This window comes from Pistacia vera, unplaced genomic scaffold, assembly GCF_008641045.1.
Source record: "Pistacia vera cultivar Batoury unplaced genomic scaffold, PisVer_v2 Contig475, whole genome shotgun sequence".
Classification (NCBI taxonomy): domain Eukaryota; kingdom Viridiplantae; phylum Streptophyta; class Magnoliopsida; order Sapindales; family Anacardiaceae; genus Pistacia; species Pistacia vera.
Window position 1 is genome coordinate 117367 of NW_022196307.1, and position 18199 is coordinate 135565.

The 18199-nt window shown below is 35.1% G+C and overlaps 3 protein-coding genes across 4 annotated transcripts; 2 read left to right on the top strand and 1 right to left on the bottom strand.

Moving 5' to 3' along the window:
• Positions 1-381: 381 nt before the first annotated feature.
• LOC116146279 (cyclin-dependent protein kinase inhibitor SMR10-like) lies at positions 382-1418 on the bottom strand. Its single transcript, XM_031431695.1, has one exon. The coding sequence runs from the start codon at positions 1076-1078 to the stop codon at positions 500-502; it is 579 nt and encodes a 192-aa protein (XP_031287555.1). The 5' UTR covers positions 1079-1418; the 3' UTR covers positions 382-499.
• A 4865-nt stretch (positions 1419-6283) lies between these two features.
• Positions 6284-9452, top strand: LOC116146243 (actin). The gene is made up of 5 exons (XM_031431650.1): positions 6284-6378; positions 7183-7255; positions 7345-7738; positions 8276-8889; positions 9235-9452. Exons 2-5 carry the CDS (start codon positions 7196-7198, stop codon positions 9298-9300), a joined length of 1134 nt encoding a protein of 377 aa, XP_031287510.1. The 5' UTR covers positions 6284-6378; positions 7183-7195; the 3' UTR covers positions 9301-9452.
• Positions 9453-10968: 1516 nt separating this feature from the next.
• On the top strand, positions 10969-18171 carry LOC116146241 (U-box domain-containing protein 33-like). Of its 2 annotated transcripts, XM_031431648.1 has the most exons (8): positions 10969-11308; positions 11648-11749; positions 11867-11985; positions 13103-13212; positions 13832-14408; positions 15071-15622; positions 16391-17113; positions 17841-18171. In XM_031431648.1, exons 1-8 carry the CDS (start codon positions 11161-11163, stop codon positions 18021-18023), a joined length of 2514 nt encoding a protein of 837 aa, XP_031287508.1. In that variant the 5' UTR covers positions 10969-11160; the 3' UTR covers positions 18024-18171. The 2 variants fall into 2 exon arrangements, with proteins under 2 accessions (XP_031287508.1, XP_031287507.1); XM_031431647.1 differs by lacking the exons at positions 11648-11749; positions 11867-11985 and adding an exon at positions 11525-11643 and having other exon boundaries at positions 10969-11410.
• The last annotated feature ends 28 nt before the right edge of the window (positions 18172-18199 follow it).

Here is an 18199-nt window from a genome sequence, read left to right on the forward strand (position 1 = left end):
CTTTTTTTTTTTTTTTTTTTTTTTTTTAACAGTTTAAAGTCAATGTGTGCAATCAAGTTTTTAACTTGATCATGAGTCCAGAAAGAAAGAAAGAAAGAGACCTCCATTGTTAATCAATGTTGATAAGACACCAAAGAGAATCTCTAAGAAACAAAAGAGCTCTTAGATAAGTAGCAGTATAATTAGCTAGGATCCTATGTTTACTTGTATTATGTCGTGTGTACTTCAGTTTTGATCTTTTGCACTGAAGTTACAGATTCAGATCTGATGTGATCCATAGCCCAGACATTGCCCTAATACTACAAAATTCTTAAACAGTAAACGAAAAAGGAAAAACTCTGAACCAAATTAAATATGGAAATGTTCGAACATTTAGCATTGATATACCACTTCCAACTGCCGTTCTACGTGGAAATTAGACAGAAAGATAAGTAATTAAGGAAAAGAAATAACTTTCTTCACAGATGAACATACATGAACGATCGTTCGATGATGAACATCAGTTAGCATGAGTTTCTTGTCTAACTTTCTTAATCTTGTTACCGAGATCTGCTCGAAGAGCTGGAGGAAACAAAGCTTCAATCTCATTTGACAGATCATGAAGAATTCTTCGTTGTTGAGGCAATTTTCTCTTTGGCAATGGACGTGTTTTTGGTTTTCTTGGTGCAGGTGGACATTGAAGCATCACCGGGATTTTCTGATCCAAAGATTTTGGAGTCTTGAACCCATCGCCGTCTTCTTCTTGTTCTTCTTCAACCTTGAATTCTCCTAAAGAAGGCAGTTGTATCTTCAAAGAAGAAGCAGAACCCTTGCATTTATTTTCTTGATCTTTCTCTTCTTTTGCTTCATCTTTTCCATGTAAATCAACCACTCGTTTCTCTTCACAAAGCTCCGAATCTTGGGAAGTTGCAATATTGTTATGACAGTCGTGATCTTGATGAAATTCTAACGTTGGCACTCTTGGTCTTGGTTTTGCCAAGAAATTTAATTCCAAGGAATTTAGATCTTTCTCAGCAGAGAGAAACATCTCGGAATTGGACACACCCATAATTGAAAAAGATTTGAATTTTGAGTACATGAAGAGAAAAAAACGATTAAAAAGACAAGAATTGGACCAAAGATGCAACCAAAACAAAACGACAACAAGAATAATATATATAGACTGAGAAAGTCTAAGAGAAAATAGAAAAGAAAATGGCTTCCTAAGATGTATAGAATCACCACATCATCTTCTTTTTTGTTTGTTTAGTGTAAGTAAGTACTGGTCTATGTCATTTCATCTCTCTCTCAAACTCAAAACTTCTTTGGACTATAGCTCTCAAGCCACTACTCGAATTGAGATGAATGAGAGTGAGAGAAGGTTGGAGAAGAGAGAGGCTTTTGAAACCCACTTGGGCGAAGGATCCAATGCAACATATATACACATACACACACACCGTCTCTCTCTCTTTCTTTTCTTTCTCACTTTATCAGAGTAAGAGAGAAAGTGAGGTCTCATTCGCTAAATCTCCCTTAAGCAATCGCCTTTTTTTTTCTTTTTTTTTTTTTCCCTGATTTCTACGAGCTTTGATGCATCTATGCACGTGGTTTACTACAGGGAAACCATCTGATCTTAACATGCATGTTCTATATAATACTAATACTAACCATACAGCTAGCTAGCGTATAGTGTAGTTGTCGCGATATTTTGACAATGGCATCGCCATTGGTATTCGCATGGTTTGGTTTCTCTTTCCTATAATTTTGTTTGTTATGCAAGAAAAAAAAAATATATATTTTCTAGGTAGGTTTTTTCTTTCCTTATAGTCAATCCAGATCACTTTTTATATGATTCAAATTCTTTATTATAAAAAATTTATTAAAAAAATAAGAGTTTAATAAATTTTTAATCTTTTAAATATAAATTAAATAGTGTGTTTGTCTTTCTATCTTAAATTTAATTAATAAATTATAAATTTTTATTTTATTTATTAATTCTCTCTCTTATTAAATATTTTTCTTGAAAATAAAAAATATCTTTATCAAATTTAAAAAATCTAATAGATTTGAATAAAAATTTTATTCTTTATATATATATATATATGAAGATTATCTTTATTTGTATAAAAGAAACACCATTGAAGATGTTTACTGGTGAAATATCATTTCTACGTGGCTTTTATCAGAAAATGTCTTGGCTTAAGCTGGCCGCAAGAAACCACACTGTCTGGTGCATGCCTTACGTGGGCCATTGTTAATTACCTCCATGTTTTGGTGCTTACTGAAGTCAAGAGGATCATTAATTATGTTAATGATAATTAATTAACCACCCAACCAAAGTTTTTCAGCAGAATCATTCCCATTTTTACTTGATTTTAATGAAAATAAAATTAGGTTATTTTATGGGTGAAATCAGAATATGAACTTTGGACGTATCAATTGCATATCTTCAGGAAAAAAAAACTACCATGAAGAATTGAAGATTGTCAAGTTGATTAGAAATAAAACAAATATTTTAGTACTATGATTAAGTTAGGCATTATCCTAATAATGAAGATTCCATTATATTATAATAAGAATGTACATTTTGCATACTTTTGGCTGCATTTAACCATATTTTTTCACATGTGTGGCAGCTTCGGCCGGCCATTTTCATGTTGTGGGTGGGGTGTCCCAGTCCCAGTTGCAGGCCAATTTCAATTTCTGCCTTAGGATTCCCTCCCCTTTGATTTATAACTTATTTTATTTTTATCAGAATCAAAGAATTAATTTAGGTATTTTATTTTAGTTGAAAAAGGTAAATTAATTACCAAAAAAAAAAAATTAGTGGGCATTATTTATGGTGAAATGGAATGTGTTAATGTTATGATAATGTAAAGTGTGAGGATATGAATTAATGCATGTCTTCTGTAGCGGAAAGTGGGGGACCCAATTGGATTGCTTGGATTTCATCACATTATATTTTCGACATGATAAGGGTGTGCAAATTAAGAAAGGATCCCACTATGCTCCTTTTTTTTTTTCTTCACTCAATATATCTATACAAATTTCACCCTGCCCCAAATTTTTTTATCTCTTTTACATGCCACTTCTTTATTCTTTATTCAGAAAAAAAACCCCCATAAAGACACTTTAATTTATATGTATAATTGTTTAGTATTTATATAATTTATGTCAATAATTAAATCAATTGAAAGGATATGTAGTATGAATAGTAAAAATATAACCACCATTGGATGACCTAGTGGTAAAAGAGTGAAAACAGGTTTCATGAGTTCGAGTCCTCATAAGTCCTAATAGGGGTAGTCACTTCAAGACCCCGGAGATTAACTGAGACCCGATCATAAAAAAAAAAGGATGTTGTACGAATAGTGAAATATATAATGGTTTAACTACTATTGGGTGGCTTGGTGGTAAAAAAGCAAAATGAGGTTTTATGAGCTCCTGAGTTCGAGTCTCCACAGGTTCTAATAAAGATGGTCATTTCAGAGTTTATCTAGTCGTTAACTCTAAGTCCCTGGAGATTTGTTGAGACACACGTAAACTGACCCGATTATAAAAAAAAAAGAATGTTGTACGAATAGCGAAATATATAGTGGTTTAATTATGAAATAAAGAGTGATTAATAAGGGGTGATGATAAGGTGGGAGAATAAATAAATAAATAAATAAATGAAAAAGTGAACAGAACACACACACACTCTCATGCCACATAATTGCTATCTCATTCTAATGCTAATGCTCATGCATGCTTAATGATTTTGCTTCCCATTTAATATCATCATGTCCCCAATCCATCTCTTACAATCATCTCCTCTCCCTCAATTCCAACTCCCTCCCTCAGTCCTCCCTTCTACTTTACATAACATACACCTTTCCCGCCACTTTACTTTGTCATTTTCTGCTAATGAATCTCACCTCCTTTTTCTTCATACATACATATACACACTGCATTTGGGAAAGAGCAGAAGGAGTTAAGCTTTGAGTGTACAGTAAGTATTATTCTATAGCATCAAACTATTGATAACATGTGTTTAAAAGTGTTTTTTGGTAGGAGAAGCATTTATTATTAACTGTTTCTGCAAAAAGCGTAACTAAAGGCATTCATTTTGGTGATTCTTTCTGCAGAAAAGCATAACTACTTTCCTTTGAGAGGTACACCCAGTCATGAATAATACTTACTACAAGTACTTGTTTTATTTCAAAAAGCACTTATTGAAGAAGCAAATAACATGCCCCTCTAATTTCACTATTTAATAATAGTAATTAATATCTTTATAGTACTGTCAGATCTCTAATTTTTCATACCATGCGATTGTAAGAGATCTTGTATCATTATATGCGTTATTATTTACCCCATCACCTTCTAATGTTCACATTAGTATTCATAATTTTGGTAATATCTAATTATTTAACAATAAAGATGGGTTGATAAACTCTTCTCACTAATACGATGTACCCACTTGTAATTGGTTAAACGGGACTTATTGTTGGACAAACAAAACCTATTGTGAGCTGTCACGTCGCATTTATGAGAAAAAGTCTATTACTTAAACTATCGTCATCTTCCAAATCTCGATTGTTTGAAGTTCAATCACCACAACTTCTGGGCCAGATGGGCCACCTGGGAAAGAGTGATCTGGGCCAAATGGGCCACTTGAATTGTGTAAAATCAATTTTCTTAATTAAGCAAGTATGGCTACTTGCTGCCTCACTTCATTCACCAAACTTCAATTAGAAATTGTCAAAGCCCATTGCAAATTCATTTATATTTGATAGGCTCCAGTAATTCTGGGCTTTTCTTTCTTCCATCTTAAATTTTTAGGCAAGTTTGTGGCTTGAACTAGGGATAGGCACGGGCTGGGGCAGGGTCGGGGACCCATATCTCTGGCCCTGGCTTGAAGGCCCAAGGGGATTCCCCGATCCCAGCCCATAGCCCGTTCAGAGAATCCCCGAATAAAGGCCATTTAAAGGTTTTCTACTTTTGTGTCCTTATTACCATTTTCTCCAAATTATAATATACCATCCAAAAAGAAATTAAATCTATAATGTACATATTAAACATAAAGATCATCATACTAAATTGATAATATATTATAATATATACATATTACACACATATATTATGTATTAACATATGATTATAGATAATAACATATTATGTATAATGTATAACATATATATGTTATATACATTATACTTATATATCATATATAATGTATAATGTATAACTTTTGTTTCATAGCATTAACATATTTTATATATATATATAATATGTTAATGATTTATTATATTTAATCTAATTTTATTTATTACCTATTTGTATATAGTTTCAGAAAATACTTACACAATTATAATTTATCATTGTATAATATATGATTGATTTTCAAATATTAAAATTCATATAGGTATATATAATATATATGATTGACTTTTTAATATATATATGTGGGCCGGGCAAGACCTACCCCGACCGGTCCCCAAAATTCGGGACTAATTTTGGGCCCGATCTTAGCCCAAATTCAGAATGATTCAGGGAAACCCCAGCCTGTTCTGTTCGGTCCGGGTCAGGGCAGGTCCCGCGAGTTGAGGTTTTATGCCCATCCCTGCTTTGAACCACTTAAGTTGTGGTCGGGTGGTAAGATTTTAGGTTATCCAAAAGTTTTGTATTCGAGTCCTATAAAGTAGGTTATCTATCACATTTTGTGATTTACTTGACACATTGAGCTTGTAGCATATTCAATAGATCTCGAGGATTAGTTGAAATACACGTAAATTAGGCTGAACACTCCGATTATATGGAAAAAAAAAAAAAAAAAAGTTTGTGTTTTTATAATGGTGTAAACTCAACTTGAACATTAATTTATAAAGTATATGCGAGATTTAAGAAGCTTCCTATTCCATACTATTTTACATAATCTTGAGTTAGAATCCAATCAAATTTAATTTATAAGATTGAAATCCAACTTAATCTCATTTTCAATTGGATTTGATTAATTGAACTAGCTTTATTTTATATAGCTGTCTCTTGATATAAACAAAGAATGTATAACTATTTTAAGTTTTTAACGATATTATATATAACAAAAAATGTAAGGACAAAGTAAAGGGGCAAACTCGTACTTTCAGTTTTCATTTGACAAAAGCTTCAAAACCAGCTGTATTCACGGGAACACCAGATCACAAGTACACGCGTCGTCATATACTTGAATCTAGAACATAAAAAACTTCCAACGGCCACGATTATATTATGGAAATCCGAGTTGTTATAAAGCGAATTTCATTTCAGTTGCGTTAGAGTTTCATTTGAGCGTGGTTTCAATTTCATTACATCATTTTTGAACCTAAGGGCGCGCTGCTGAGATCGGACCCTCCTCTTTCTGTAATCTTCGTTTTTAAGGTATAACGATCTTCCACATTGTTCTCGTTTATGCTTATTATGTGTTCGGCTCTAAAGAAAACGTGAGAAATCAAAAGAAAATTAAAGACTCAGGAAATTTGTTCATTTGTTTGTACGGATCTTGATTTGTTTATCTTTGTTTGATTATTGGTGTGATATTCTTTTGTTTGATCTGGATTTTGTGTTTTTATTAATCCGATGTCGATTACATTGTTAAATGGTGAACAAATTTATTGAATTTATCTGATTTAGGTTTAGCTTCATTGATTTAATCTTGTTTACGTATATTTGTAATATTTATGTGCTAGGATTTCATCTGGAAGATTCATGCTCAGGCTTTTTGATGTTTTGTATTTGTTATTTGTTGTGTAGTTTGTGTATTGGGATGGAATTGATTTTGGTTGCGTTTAATCATTTCTTTACAATGTCTGAAGAATTGAAGAGAGAATCGTTTTGTTTAGATTTTTTTGAATATTTGGTTCTTTTATGTTGTAATGTTCTGGTTGCTTTATGATTTTAAAATGTTAAATTTGAAGAACAAAAAGATCTGTTCTTTTATGAAATTATGTTAGCTTTAACCGGGCATGGGCAATGCTGGGAAGTGTGGGTTTCTAGATCAATCACATTACTAATAAATTGTTTGGATTTGATATTATGTTGTTACATTGGAACTTCTCCCATAATTTCGTCTGTTAGGCCACATGCAAAATCTTGTTTGTGGACATCTAAGTTATTGCTTTTTATATTCTGCTTGGTTTGATTTTATTAACACCTCTTTTAATTTTGTGCTGATGACTTGTTCAGCTAGTTATAGAAGATGGCAGATGCTGAGGATATTCAGCCACTCGTCTGTGATAATGGGACAGGAATGGTTAAGGTATAAATTCAGGGTTTCTTTTTATGATATCTCTGGAATTTCTGATAGTTTATTCATGGTTCTCCTGATGCATTGTCTATTTTTTTCAGGCTGGATTTGCTGGTGATGATGCTCCAAGGGCAGTGTTTCCAAGCATTGTGGGTCGCCCACGTCACACTGGGGTAATGGTTGGCATGGGCCAAAAAGATGCCTATGTTGGGGATGAGGCTCAGTCCAAGCGTGGTATTTTAACTCTGAAATACCCGATTGAGCATGGTATTGTAAACAACTGGGATGATATGGAGAAGATCTGGCATCACACCTTCTACAATGAACTCCGTGTGGCCCCGGAAGAACACCCAGTTCTCCTCACAGAAGCACCTCTCAATCCAAAGGCTAATCGTGAGAAGATGACCCAAATCATGTTTGAGACCTTCAATACTCCGGCTATGTATGTGGCCATCCAGGCTGTTCTCTCCCTCTATGCCAGTGGTCGTACAACTGGTAAGCAGTTTGACTATTTCACCATCTTATGCATATAACCTTGTTTGCACTCGTTTAAATAGACTTTAACTGATTTCAAAAGTTGTTTATCCATCTGTTTGAAGATTTTTTTTAATGTATGGAGGAATTTGGCTTGCAAATTGTTTAGAGAATGATAATAATCGGTCTGTGGATGTGGCAGGTGCCACCTGCATTTTGCAATGGGTAAGGAAGAAGTGAATTGTTATATATTAGTAGCACTATCTTGAATGAGTTACAAATATAAGTCACCTGTTATAGTCTTATTAAAAGCTACCATTTCCAGAATAGGCCTTTGGAAGCATTCATATCAATAATTCTCAATCTTTGTTACTTGGAACTTTAAGTTAGAAGAAGCTTAAGGAAAGATGTCATGACTATATGATACATTAATTTTAACTTACTGTTGATGGCACAATGGGGGTTTTGATCTTAGTATTCTTCTAACCTAGTTGGTCTAGCATGTACTTGGATGCTTTCATTCACTAATTATTACTTTTGTCCCAAATAATTATGCAGGTATTGTTCTGGATTCTGGAGATGGTGTCAGCCACACTGTCCCCATTTATGAGGGCTATGCCCTTCCTCATGCCATCCTCCGTCTTGACCTGGCAGGTCGTGACCTTACTGACGCCCTCATGAAAATCTTGACTGAGCGTGGTTATTCCTTTACCACCACAGCTGAGCGTGAAATTGTTAGGGATATGAAGGAGAAGCTGGCATACATTGCCCTTGACTATGAACAAGAGCTGGAGACTGCCAAGACCAGCTCTGCAGTTGAGAAGAGCTATGAATTGCCTGATGGGCAAGTGATCACCATTGGTGCTGAGCGTTTCCGGTGTCCTGAAGTCCTTTTCCAGCCATCCATGATTGGAATGGAATCTGCAGGCATTCATGAAACCACGTACAACTCCATTATGAAGTGTGATGTCGATATTAGGAAGGATTTGTATGGAAACATTGTTCTCAGTGGTGGTTCAACCATGTTCCCTGGCATTGCTGATAGGATGAGCAAAGAAATCACTGCTTTGGCCCCAAGCAGCATGAAAATTAAGGTGGTGGCTCCGCCTGAGAGAAAGTACAGTGTCTGGATTGGAGGCTCCATCTTAGCATCTCTCAGCACTTTCCAGCAGGTATGTATAATTATGATGGTGATGATAATTCATGTTTTATTAGTGTTTAGTATGCACAGGTGCAATCAGTTGTATATTCAAGGAATATTATCATTTTAATCTTATTTATGGTATTTCCTTGTTAAAAATGAAAACCTTAGAAAATAGCTTCATTTGTTTTAAAGAAGCTACTTTGCAGGTCATGGTTTAGTTGTGTACATACCTGCATGTAACATTATCGGATATGTTATGCTTAAGTTTTCATTCTCCTGAGAAAATATAACATGCTCTACTACATTAGGATTTTGTTGTAGTAATTTTTTTGCAGTTCAAATAGGGAAGTAATTGTCTATGTTTGAAATGCAGATGTGGATTGCAAAGGCAGAGTACGATGAATCTGGTCCATCTATTGTGCACAGGAAATGCTTCTAATTCTGTGGGATCAATGAGATGGAAGAGAGATGTTCCGTTTTCTTGCATGTTATTACTGTACCTTTGTTTCTCTTGAATTTCATGTTTTATATTGTTGAAAGGATATGACTAAGAGAGAAGTAGGGCCTATTGCAGAGTTTTAAATTCTTTTATTATTATTTTTAATTAGCAGTTGTTGAACCGTTCTTGTTCAATGCTAATTCCGAATTTGTCTGCATTTATTATTAATCTGGACTTCAATTGCTTCTACATAGATGGAAAAACGAGGTTTTCCTTTTTCATATTCTTTTTTATACTTCTTAGATAAACTATTAAACGTTTCACTCATTCACGGTCATCTTAGATTACCTCAATTAGTCAATTCTTATTCCTAAATCTGATTTATTATTAGTTAATAAGATTTGTTTAATTAGTTGGTTTTCTGTTGGGCCTCTAGCTAAGAGGTTTCCCTGAGACGAGGCACAATATGGGTTTTTTTTTTGGTTCTACACATGGAAAACGTGATTTGCTTTACTTGTAATCCATTTAGTTTTCTCTTGAAGGCATGATTTGTCAACTACAGTAGTTCTGGATAGAGGCAGTTTACTGTAGGAAAGTTAAAATGTATTTAAGGCTCAGTCGGTGTAAGCAAAGGCCGCTTGACTTAAAAGAGTGAAGACTAGGGTGAAAATCGATGTTGGCTTGAACTCGACTCGAAATTAGTCGAGTTGAGTTTGAGTTCGAGTAGTTTGAATTGTTAATCGAGTCAACTTCGATCACAGTCTTGACTCGATATGTTCATGAGTATTTTTCAAGCTCGATGGTTAAGTTGATAGTTTTTAAAGTAATAGGAGTTATATGTAATTTAAAAGTTATAAAATTTGCAAATTTTGAGCTCGAAATAGTGTTCAAACTCGATATTTTAGAGATCAAGTCGAGTTCGATTTATCAGATACTTAACTCGACTTGATTAAGACTAGTTGGTTAGACTTTGGATTGACTACATTATTGCCAGTTTGGGATTTGGACCATTAGAAAGATGATGTCGGTGTTCTATATCTATACAATTAATAATGCATGCCTACTAGTTAGTTAGACCAAATATTAGTCGCCAATTGCCAGTTGGCTTAATAAATTTTTAAAAGAGAGGTACATTATATTATTACTTGATTTAGATGGTACTTGATGGGCAATAAAAAATAATAGTGGGTTTTGGATTTAAGGTTTAGGGTTTAGGATTTGAGTATTTTTATAATACTCAAATTAATTTTAGATAATAATTTTGTAGATAATAATTTTGTATTTACTATTTAGTATTTACTGCCGCCATTCACGCTCCAGCTCTGATCTTATTTAATCAATCAATCACTGTAGTGTTACGTAATTGTTATTCCTAAATACTAAATACCTTGCGACAAAATTAATATAATCACTATGGGCCCCTTGATTTTGCTATCTACCAGTTTTTATTTTTTGATATCCTATTAGCAGATTTGTCAAAACTGGAACAGAAAAGGGTATAACAATTAATTTAGAAATTTAAATTATCATCGAATGAGTTCTCTAGATTAAGAAATAGTATGGTACAAAGCAATGTATATTAATTTAGAAATAATAAATAGGTAATTTCTCATTTAGAAAATTCATGCAACAAGTCAGCACAAAAGTCAATCACTCAAGCTCCATTTCGTGGAAATAGAGCACGAGACGAGAGAGTACTACCAAAGAAAGAAAAAGGAAAAAGAAAATACTACAAAATCTTACATCCTCCTACAATATGGTTCACAGCTTAAATCATCATCAGTTAACATGACCTCATGAAAACCAACCTATTACCGTAGTTCGGTGAGGTTGTTTAGTTTCACAGAGAAGAACGGAGAAATGGAGGTCTTAAGAGAGGCACAGAGGCCCCACCACCAGCTGTCTGGAATTTTGTTTTCTAGGAAGGTGAGTAGTTGCCAGTTGCCGGAGATTGTCGAAGAAGATAGTAATGAGAAAGTGTATGTTGCTGTTGGAAAGGGTGTGGAGAAAAGTGTGAGTTTGCTTCATTGGAGTTTTAAGCGATTTGGAAGTGGTAGAGAATTTTGTATTCTTCATGTTCACCAGCCCTCTCCTCTCATTCCAACTCTATGTAATTCTCTTTCTCTTTTTAGTATAAAGAATTCTCTTTAATTTTTTTTGTCACAGAGTGGTAAGTTTGAGACATGTTTTGGAAATGATCTTCTGAATTATATTGATTTTGCAGTGGGGAAATTACCTGCGAGTCAGGCTAGTCCTGAAGTGGTTTCTGCATTTAGAATGAAAGAGAGAGATGAAATGAAGCATCTTTTGGACTATTACTTGAGCGTTTGCTCTGAAGTTAAGGTGNGAGGTGTGAGTTTGCTTCATTGGAGTTTTAAGCGATTTGGAAGTGGTAGAGAATTTTGTATTCTTCATGTTCACCAGCCCTCTCCTCTCATTCCAACTCTATGTAATTCTCTTTCTCTTTTTAGTATAAAGAATTCTCTTTCATTTTTTTTTTTGTCACAGAGTGGTAAGTTTGAGATATGTTTTGGAAATGATCTTCTGAATTATATTGATTTTGCAGTGGGGAAATTACCTGCGAGTCAGGCTAGTCCTGAAGTGGTTTCTGCATTTAGAATGAAAGAGAGAGATGAAATGAAGCATCTTTTGGACTATTACTTGAGCGTTTGCTCTGAAGTTAAGGTGATCTTCAATTCAGCTTCTCATCTCTATGTCTATAGCGAGTGTTTCTTTTTATTATATTATAAATATAAGCTTTTTTGTTTCATGAGGCAAAAATCAAGATTATTATTGTATCCTTAATAGTTATATGTTAAGTGTAAATGATTGCTTCTTTGTAATGGTGGTCTTACTTAATAATCGCCCACCTTGTTTGAGATACTTATTATGAAATTATTGCAGGTTTGGTTTCTCTATCTATTAGCTTCTCTGATGATCTTGATTATTCACTCACGTTTTTCATTCAATTTATATACTTTATGCTTCATGAGACAAACATCAGGAGTATCGATGTGTTGTTAATAATTGAATGTTGGTGTTATTGATTGTCGCTTTATACGTGTGGTGGTGCTTAATAGTTGCGTACCTTCTGTTGCAATACAAATCAAATAACAATGGGTTAAGTCTTGGGTTATAAGGCTAGTTAAGCAACATCACCTAATAGGGCTAATCTTTTAGGTAGTTGATAAGTCTCTAATGCGAGATAAATGGTCAGAATGAGCAAAGTTCTTATCCACTATGTGAGTTCCTCTTTTACATGTCAAGTGCCTTAAAAAGGGTCTAGGTAGGGCAGGACTAACAATGGATAGTGTTGGATGTGATGATGGTATTACAGGATCAGGTGAGGGAGAATTTGCAATCTTACATCGGACAGAAATTGGTTAGCAATTGGTATTAAAAAGGTGGATTGACAACATTATCTAACAAGTTAATCTTTTAGATAGTCGGCAAATGCTTAGCCTGTGAAACTTCTTTGCTATTGTAAAAGAAATGAATATCAGCTTTAGTTTCTCTAATAATTTTGCATTATTATCTCATGTCCGCTGTTATATATTTTGAAGTACATCTGAAAAATGAAACGGTGAGTACAAAAATGAGTGATAACCCTGAGAAAACACTTGTACGATTCAGTTCAACATGCGTTCATTTGGGTTTGACTGCGTCATGCATGGCTCTATGATTCAAAGATTAAGATGTGAACTTGTTTTGGTTAAATGTGAATCCATGATTATTCATTTACTTTTATGCAAAGACCTGCTTCATTTTGTTTAGTCATCTTAGGAAAATAGTTATGTTGCAGGTGAATGCAAGCATCATAACAACTGAGGCTGACCAAGTGCAGAAAGCAATTATAGAACTAGCAAACATACATGGTATCAGGAAACTTGTTATTGGGGCTGTACCAGAGAAGTAAGTAATCCATTGATGTTTTCACCACTTCCTCCTTTCCTAACTGAACAGCTGATCTCATATGCTAAAGTATTCAAAAGTAATAGTTTGGCATGGCTTGTTTGGTGCCTCTGTCAGACTGCTTTGGTTATCTCCTGCTGTGGCGTAACACCTAATCTTTTCTACCTTTTTGGTTCTATACACCACACAGTAATGAAGTGCAAATATAAAACTGTTACTAAATTTTTTGTTGCAAGCAAACACAAAAATGATTTATAATTTAAATATGTATCATACTTGTTCTCATGACATGGACACTGAACTTGGCTTTTTATCTTTGTATCGAAACTAATATTGAAAAGCTTTTGACAGTCACCTCAAAATGTTATTAGAATCATATTAGTGGACTTCTGTTTTCTCTGTGCAGCCTTGTTTCACCTGTTAAAATTGTTGGTATGAGGTACAGTTATTATAATTGTGTAAGTGGGTTCTGTCTTCTCTGTGTAACCTTTGTTCATCTCTTATTGTGGTTGATATCTCAAATCCTATACCATGTTCCCTTGCTTGTGTTCTTTCTCTCTCTCTTTTTCAGTTCTTTTCATACTTTCTTCTCCTGGCTGTAACATTTGGTTCATTATAGTTGCATGAAGGTCAAAAAGAGCTCTAGCAAAGCATATTATGCTTCCAAAAATGCTCCCTTGTCCTGCGAATTATGGTTTGTGAATAAAGGGAAACTTGTGTGGATGAGAGAAGCTTCTGAAGGCCCAAGTTCATTGCCATCATGTAATCAAGCAGAGACTTTGACTGCAGAAACTTTAAGGTCTAGATCCTTGCAATATCATAATACAGCTTCATCATTTCCCTCTGAAAATTTTCGTTCCAGGTCTACTACAAGTATAAAAAGTGCTCCAATTACTGACTGGATTCAGACTGAACCAATTTATATATCGCCTATGTCACCAACTTTGTCTGGTTCAGTAAGTGGATGTTTTCCCCATTATGATCAGAGTTTATTAAGGACAAGAAGTAGCACCAGTTCAGGATATACTTCTGCTGAAAGGATATCTACAGATTCTGATTCAAAGTTTGAGGAAGATAGCCTTTGGGGTCGACTTAGAGAAGCAAGTTTAGAAGCCGAGGAATTAAGGAACCAAGCATATGTAGAGCTATTGAAGTGCAAAAACTTGGAATTGGAAGCTATGGAAGCTATTAGCAAGGTAACCATGATCTTGATATACACAAATACAGAGTATTTGCACTTTCACATCAACTTTTTACTGAATCTTTATATACACACTTAAGGTCTTGCTTTGTTTTTGGTTCACCTGAATTCTGTTTTGTTAGTTTTAAATATTGCAAATATTCCTTGAGTCTGTGCCATCATATGCAGTGAACGATCTTAGAAAGATTGAGTTTCACCTGAATTTTTGCGATGTTTCTTTGCTGCAGTTGCTTGACATTTTTTCCTTTGCTAATAACTACTTTAAAGGAAAAGGAAACCAAAAATCAAAGTGAGAAGTCAAGAAAGAAACTAGAAACGTTGGTACATCTAATTTATATCCTAACTTCATGTGTGCTTTTTTGCTTGTTTGTTTTCTACGTTTAAAAAATTATCAAATTAGTTCTAGTAATTTTATACAATTCACAACATTGGTTTTGCAGGCAAATCAAATATTGGTGTCATCTAGAGTTTTCTTAACCCACAATTTCTTGCTTAGAGACTTATAGGAAATACACTGAGGAGGTTTCGGTTTGAATTATTTGAGAGTTCCATCAACGTATGTAATGATAATGCAAAAGCTCATTATAGACCATGATTAATTTGTGGATCTTTTCAGTATTCTTCTAATGTTAGACAAACTGATTTCTATTTTTTCAGGTGAAAGTTTTTGAGTCTGCCCATGCTCGTGAAGTGAAACTTAGGAAGGAAGCTGAGGATGCACTTGGAACTATGATACAGGAACAAGAAGTGCTCTTGGAGGAGAAAGAAAAAGTTACTGGAGAGCTCCATAAGACAATGAGGAATGTTGCTCTTTTAGATAGTCGTGCACAAGAAGCAAACCGTAGGCGTGATCAAGCAGCTGGAGAGTTAAAATTCATTCAGACATCCATTGCAACTTTGCAGCAAGAAAAGCAAAGACTACGACAACAGAAAATGGAAGCTGTGCGTTGGCTAGAGCGGTGGAGAAGTCGTGGGCAAGCTGGAGCTACAAACTGTAATGGGTTCATTGGGTTTGTGGAAGATTTGCCTGAGTCAGCAGAATTTTCATTGGCAGATTTACAAACTGCAACATGTGATTTTTCTGAGAGCTTCAAACTTGGGGAGGGAGGATTTGGCTGTGTCTACAAGGGGGAAATGTTGGGTAGAACTGTAGCCATAAAGACGCTTCATCCTCATAACATGCAAGGGCAATCTGAGTTTCAACAAGAGGTCAGCTGATCTTTTTCCCTCTCATTTCCAGCCCACCCCACTCCACTCCATCCTGTGAACGAAAATACTTACACAGTTAAAAACAGTAGAAGAATAAATTCTCTGTTTTTCTAAAGGCCAATCACTTGGCTTCATGATGCTGGCATGAACTTTTGTATCTCCCAATAGAAAATAACTCAGAGCCCACTAGTTTGTACAATTTTGTTTTTGCTTGTTCATAATATTTAGAACTTAAACACCTTTTTAATTAATTGGCTATCATGCTTAGGTGTCCCTAGAAGATTGAAGTGACTTGTGCGACCCCTTTGGTTGAAGTTTCCATAACTATTAACACTATCTTTTTCCAATGACATTTAGGCTGCTAAATGTATGGTGCGCTTCAGTCAATTCTGAAACATCGGGAGTAATCTTTTAGTGTATGCCTAACTGTATAGTTGTATTGGATTGGATGTGTGAACTAGCCTGTCGCTAAAGTCTCTGTGCAATTGTACTTTAGACCTGGGATCGTTACTACCCTGATTGGGGTGACTAAGAGAAGCAGAGGGATTGTGTCACTGATTGATATGTTGTGCTCTATTTGCTGGTTTTATGAATCACGCATAACAAAATTCCGAGTTTGATGTGTGATTCCGACCAGGAAAAAAAAAAAAAAAAACCATGTAGTAAGAGTTGTGAGTCATAGAAGATGTTCTCATTTATCTTTCCTTTGTCATAGGGTTGCTTAGAACTTATTTAACTCCAATATGTTTTTCATATTTGTGGCTGCAGGTTCGTGTTCTTAGCAAACTGCAACATCCTCATCTAGTGACTTTGCTTGGAGCATGCCCAGAAGCCTGGGCCCTTGTATACGAGTATCTGCCCAAGGGAAGTCTTCAAGATTGTGTTTTTCGAAAAAGTAACATTTCTCCTTTGACATGGAAGGACCGAGCACGGATAGCAGCTGAAATTGCTAGTGCCCTTTGCTTCTTGCACTCATCCAAACCCGAAAAGATTGTCCATGGTGATTTGAAACTTCAAAACATTCTTCTTGATTCTGAACTTAGCTGCAAGATATGCGATTTTGGCATATGCAGGCTGCTTACCGAAGAGAGCCTTTGTTACCCAAGTTTTAATAGGGGTTCTGTGCCAAAGGGTGCTTTCCCATATGCAGATCCAGAGTTCCACAGGAATGGAGTCCTAACTCCTAAGACTGACATTTACTCCTTTGGAGTGATAATTCTTCAGCTACTCACTGGAAGGCTACCACTTGGGTTAGTGGCTGAAGTGCGAAAAGCTGTGTCCTGTGGAAATTGGACATCAATTTTGGATTCATCTGCTGGAGATTGGCCTACATTTGTTGCAAGGCGTTTATTGGACCTGGGGTTGCAATGTTGTGAATTGTATGGTAGGGATAGACCTGACCTCACACCAACACTTGTGAGGGAATTGGAGCAGCTGCATGTCACTGAGGAACGGCCAGTACCATCATTCTTTCTTTGCCCCATACTTCAGGTGTGTGCCCTCTTCTTTATAACTAGGGTAAAAATAGCACTTCTTTCATTATCGTTGATGATCTTTTCACGTGATGTAGCTGATGAACCACTAAGCAAATAGCAAGAAATGAGGAGCTTGCTTTTAGTAATTTATTGTTGAACTAGACTAAGAAAGTTGCATGAAACTATATTTCCACGGTTTGAATTGCTGAGCTCTTGCAACACTGGGAGCTCAGCTTGATGAATTGAAGTATAAGTACTGATGACAAGTCTGATGGACATAACTATTGTGACAGCAGAAAAACTAATGCTAGACATACAAACTATGTTTACAAACGGAAGTTATATCAGTCTCTTATTGCAGCACCAATTATCCTCAGTAATTGCATTAACATTTTTACTTTCACATTATCATTCTTTGTCTGCCTCATGACTTTGTATATAAAGTTTGTACACAGTTTGTCACTGTAGTATTAAGCCACCCAAAAATTATGTGAGGAAAAATCTTAGATTCTTTCACAAATTAGGAATTTGGACTTCCAAGTATTTGTTGATTAGTCATATTTGTGCATGTGAGAGTTTAAACTTCATGAGAGGTACATTAAACAAGCTCAAAAAGGACTGCAGAAGCATGGGGGTACTATTCGAGCTCTGCTCAAATTTAGAATTAAGTATAGTTAATCTGCAGTGATCTTGCGTTTAATTTCTTACCAATCTGGCTTATGTTTGAAATGATTTCATTTCAGGAAATAATGCATGATCCTCAGGTAGCAGCAGATGGATTCACATATGAAGGAAAGGCCTTGCGTGACTGGTTGGAGAATGGCCGTGAAACTTCACCCATGACCAATTTGAAATTGAGTCATTTGCAGCTTACTCCCAACCATGCTTTGCGGCTTGCGATTCAAGACTGGCTTTGCAGATCTTGAATTCCCTTTCATTCATGTATGTATATGGTCTCTGTGTTATTTGTGTGTATTGTTAGTATATGAATCTTTGCTGTGGCACTGTAAATTATGTAAAAGTTGGGATTGGTTTTTTTCTGATTTATATCAATCAATAAGTTAGTCTGTAGCATGCCTTTACTATAGTTATTGATGGAAAA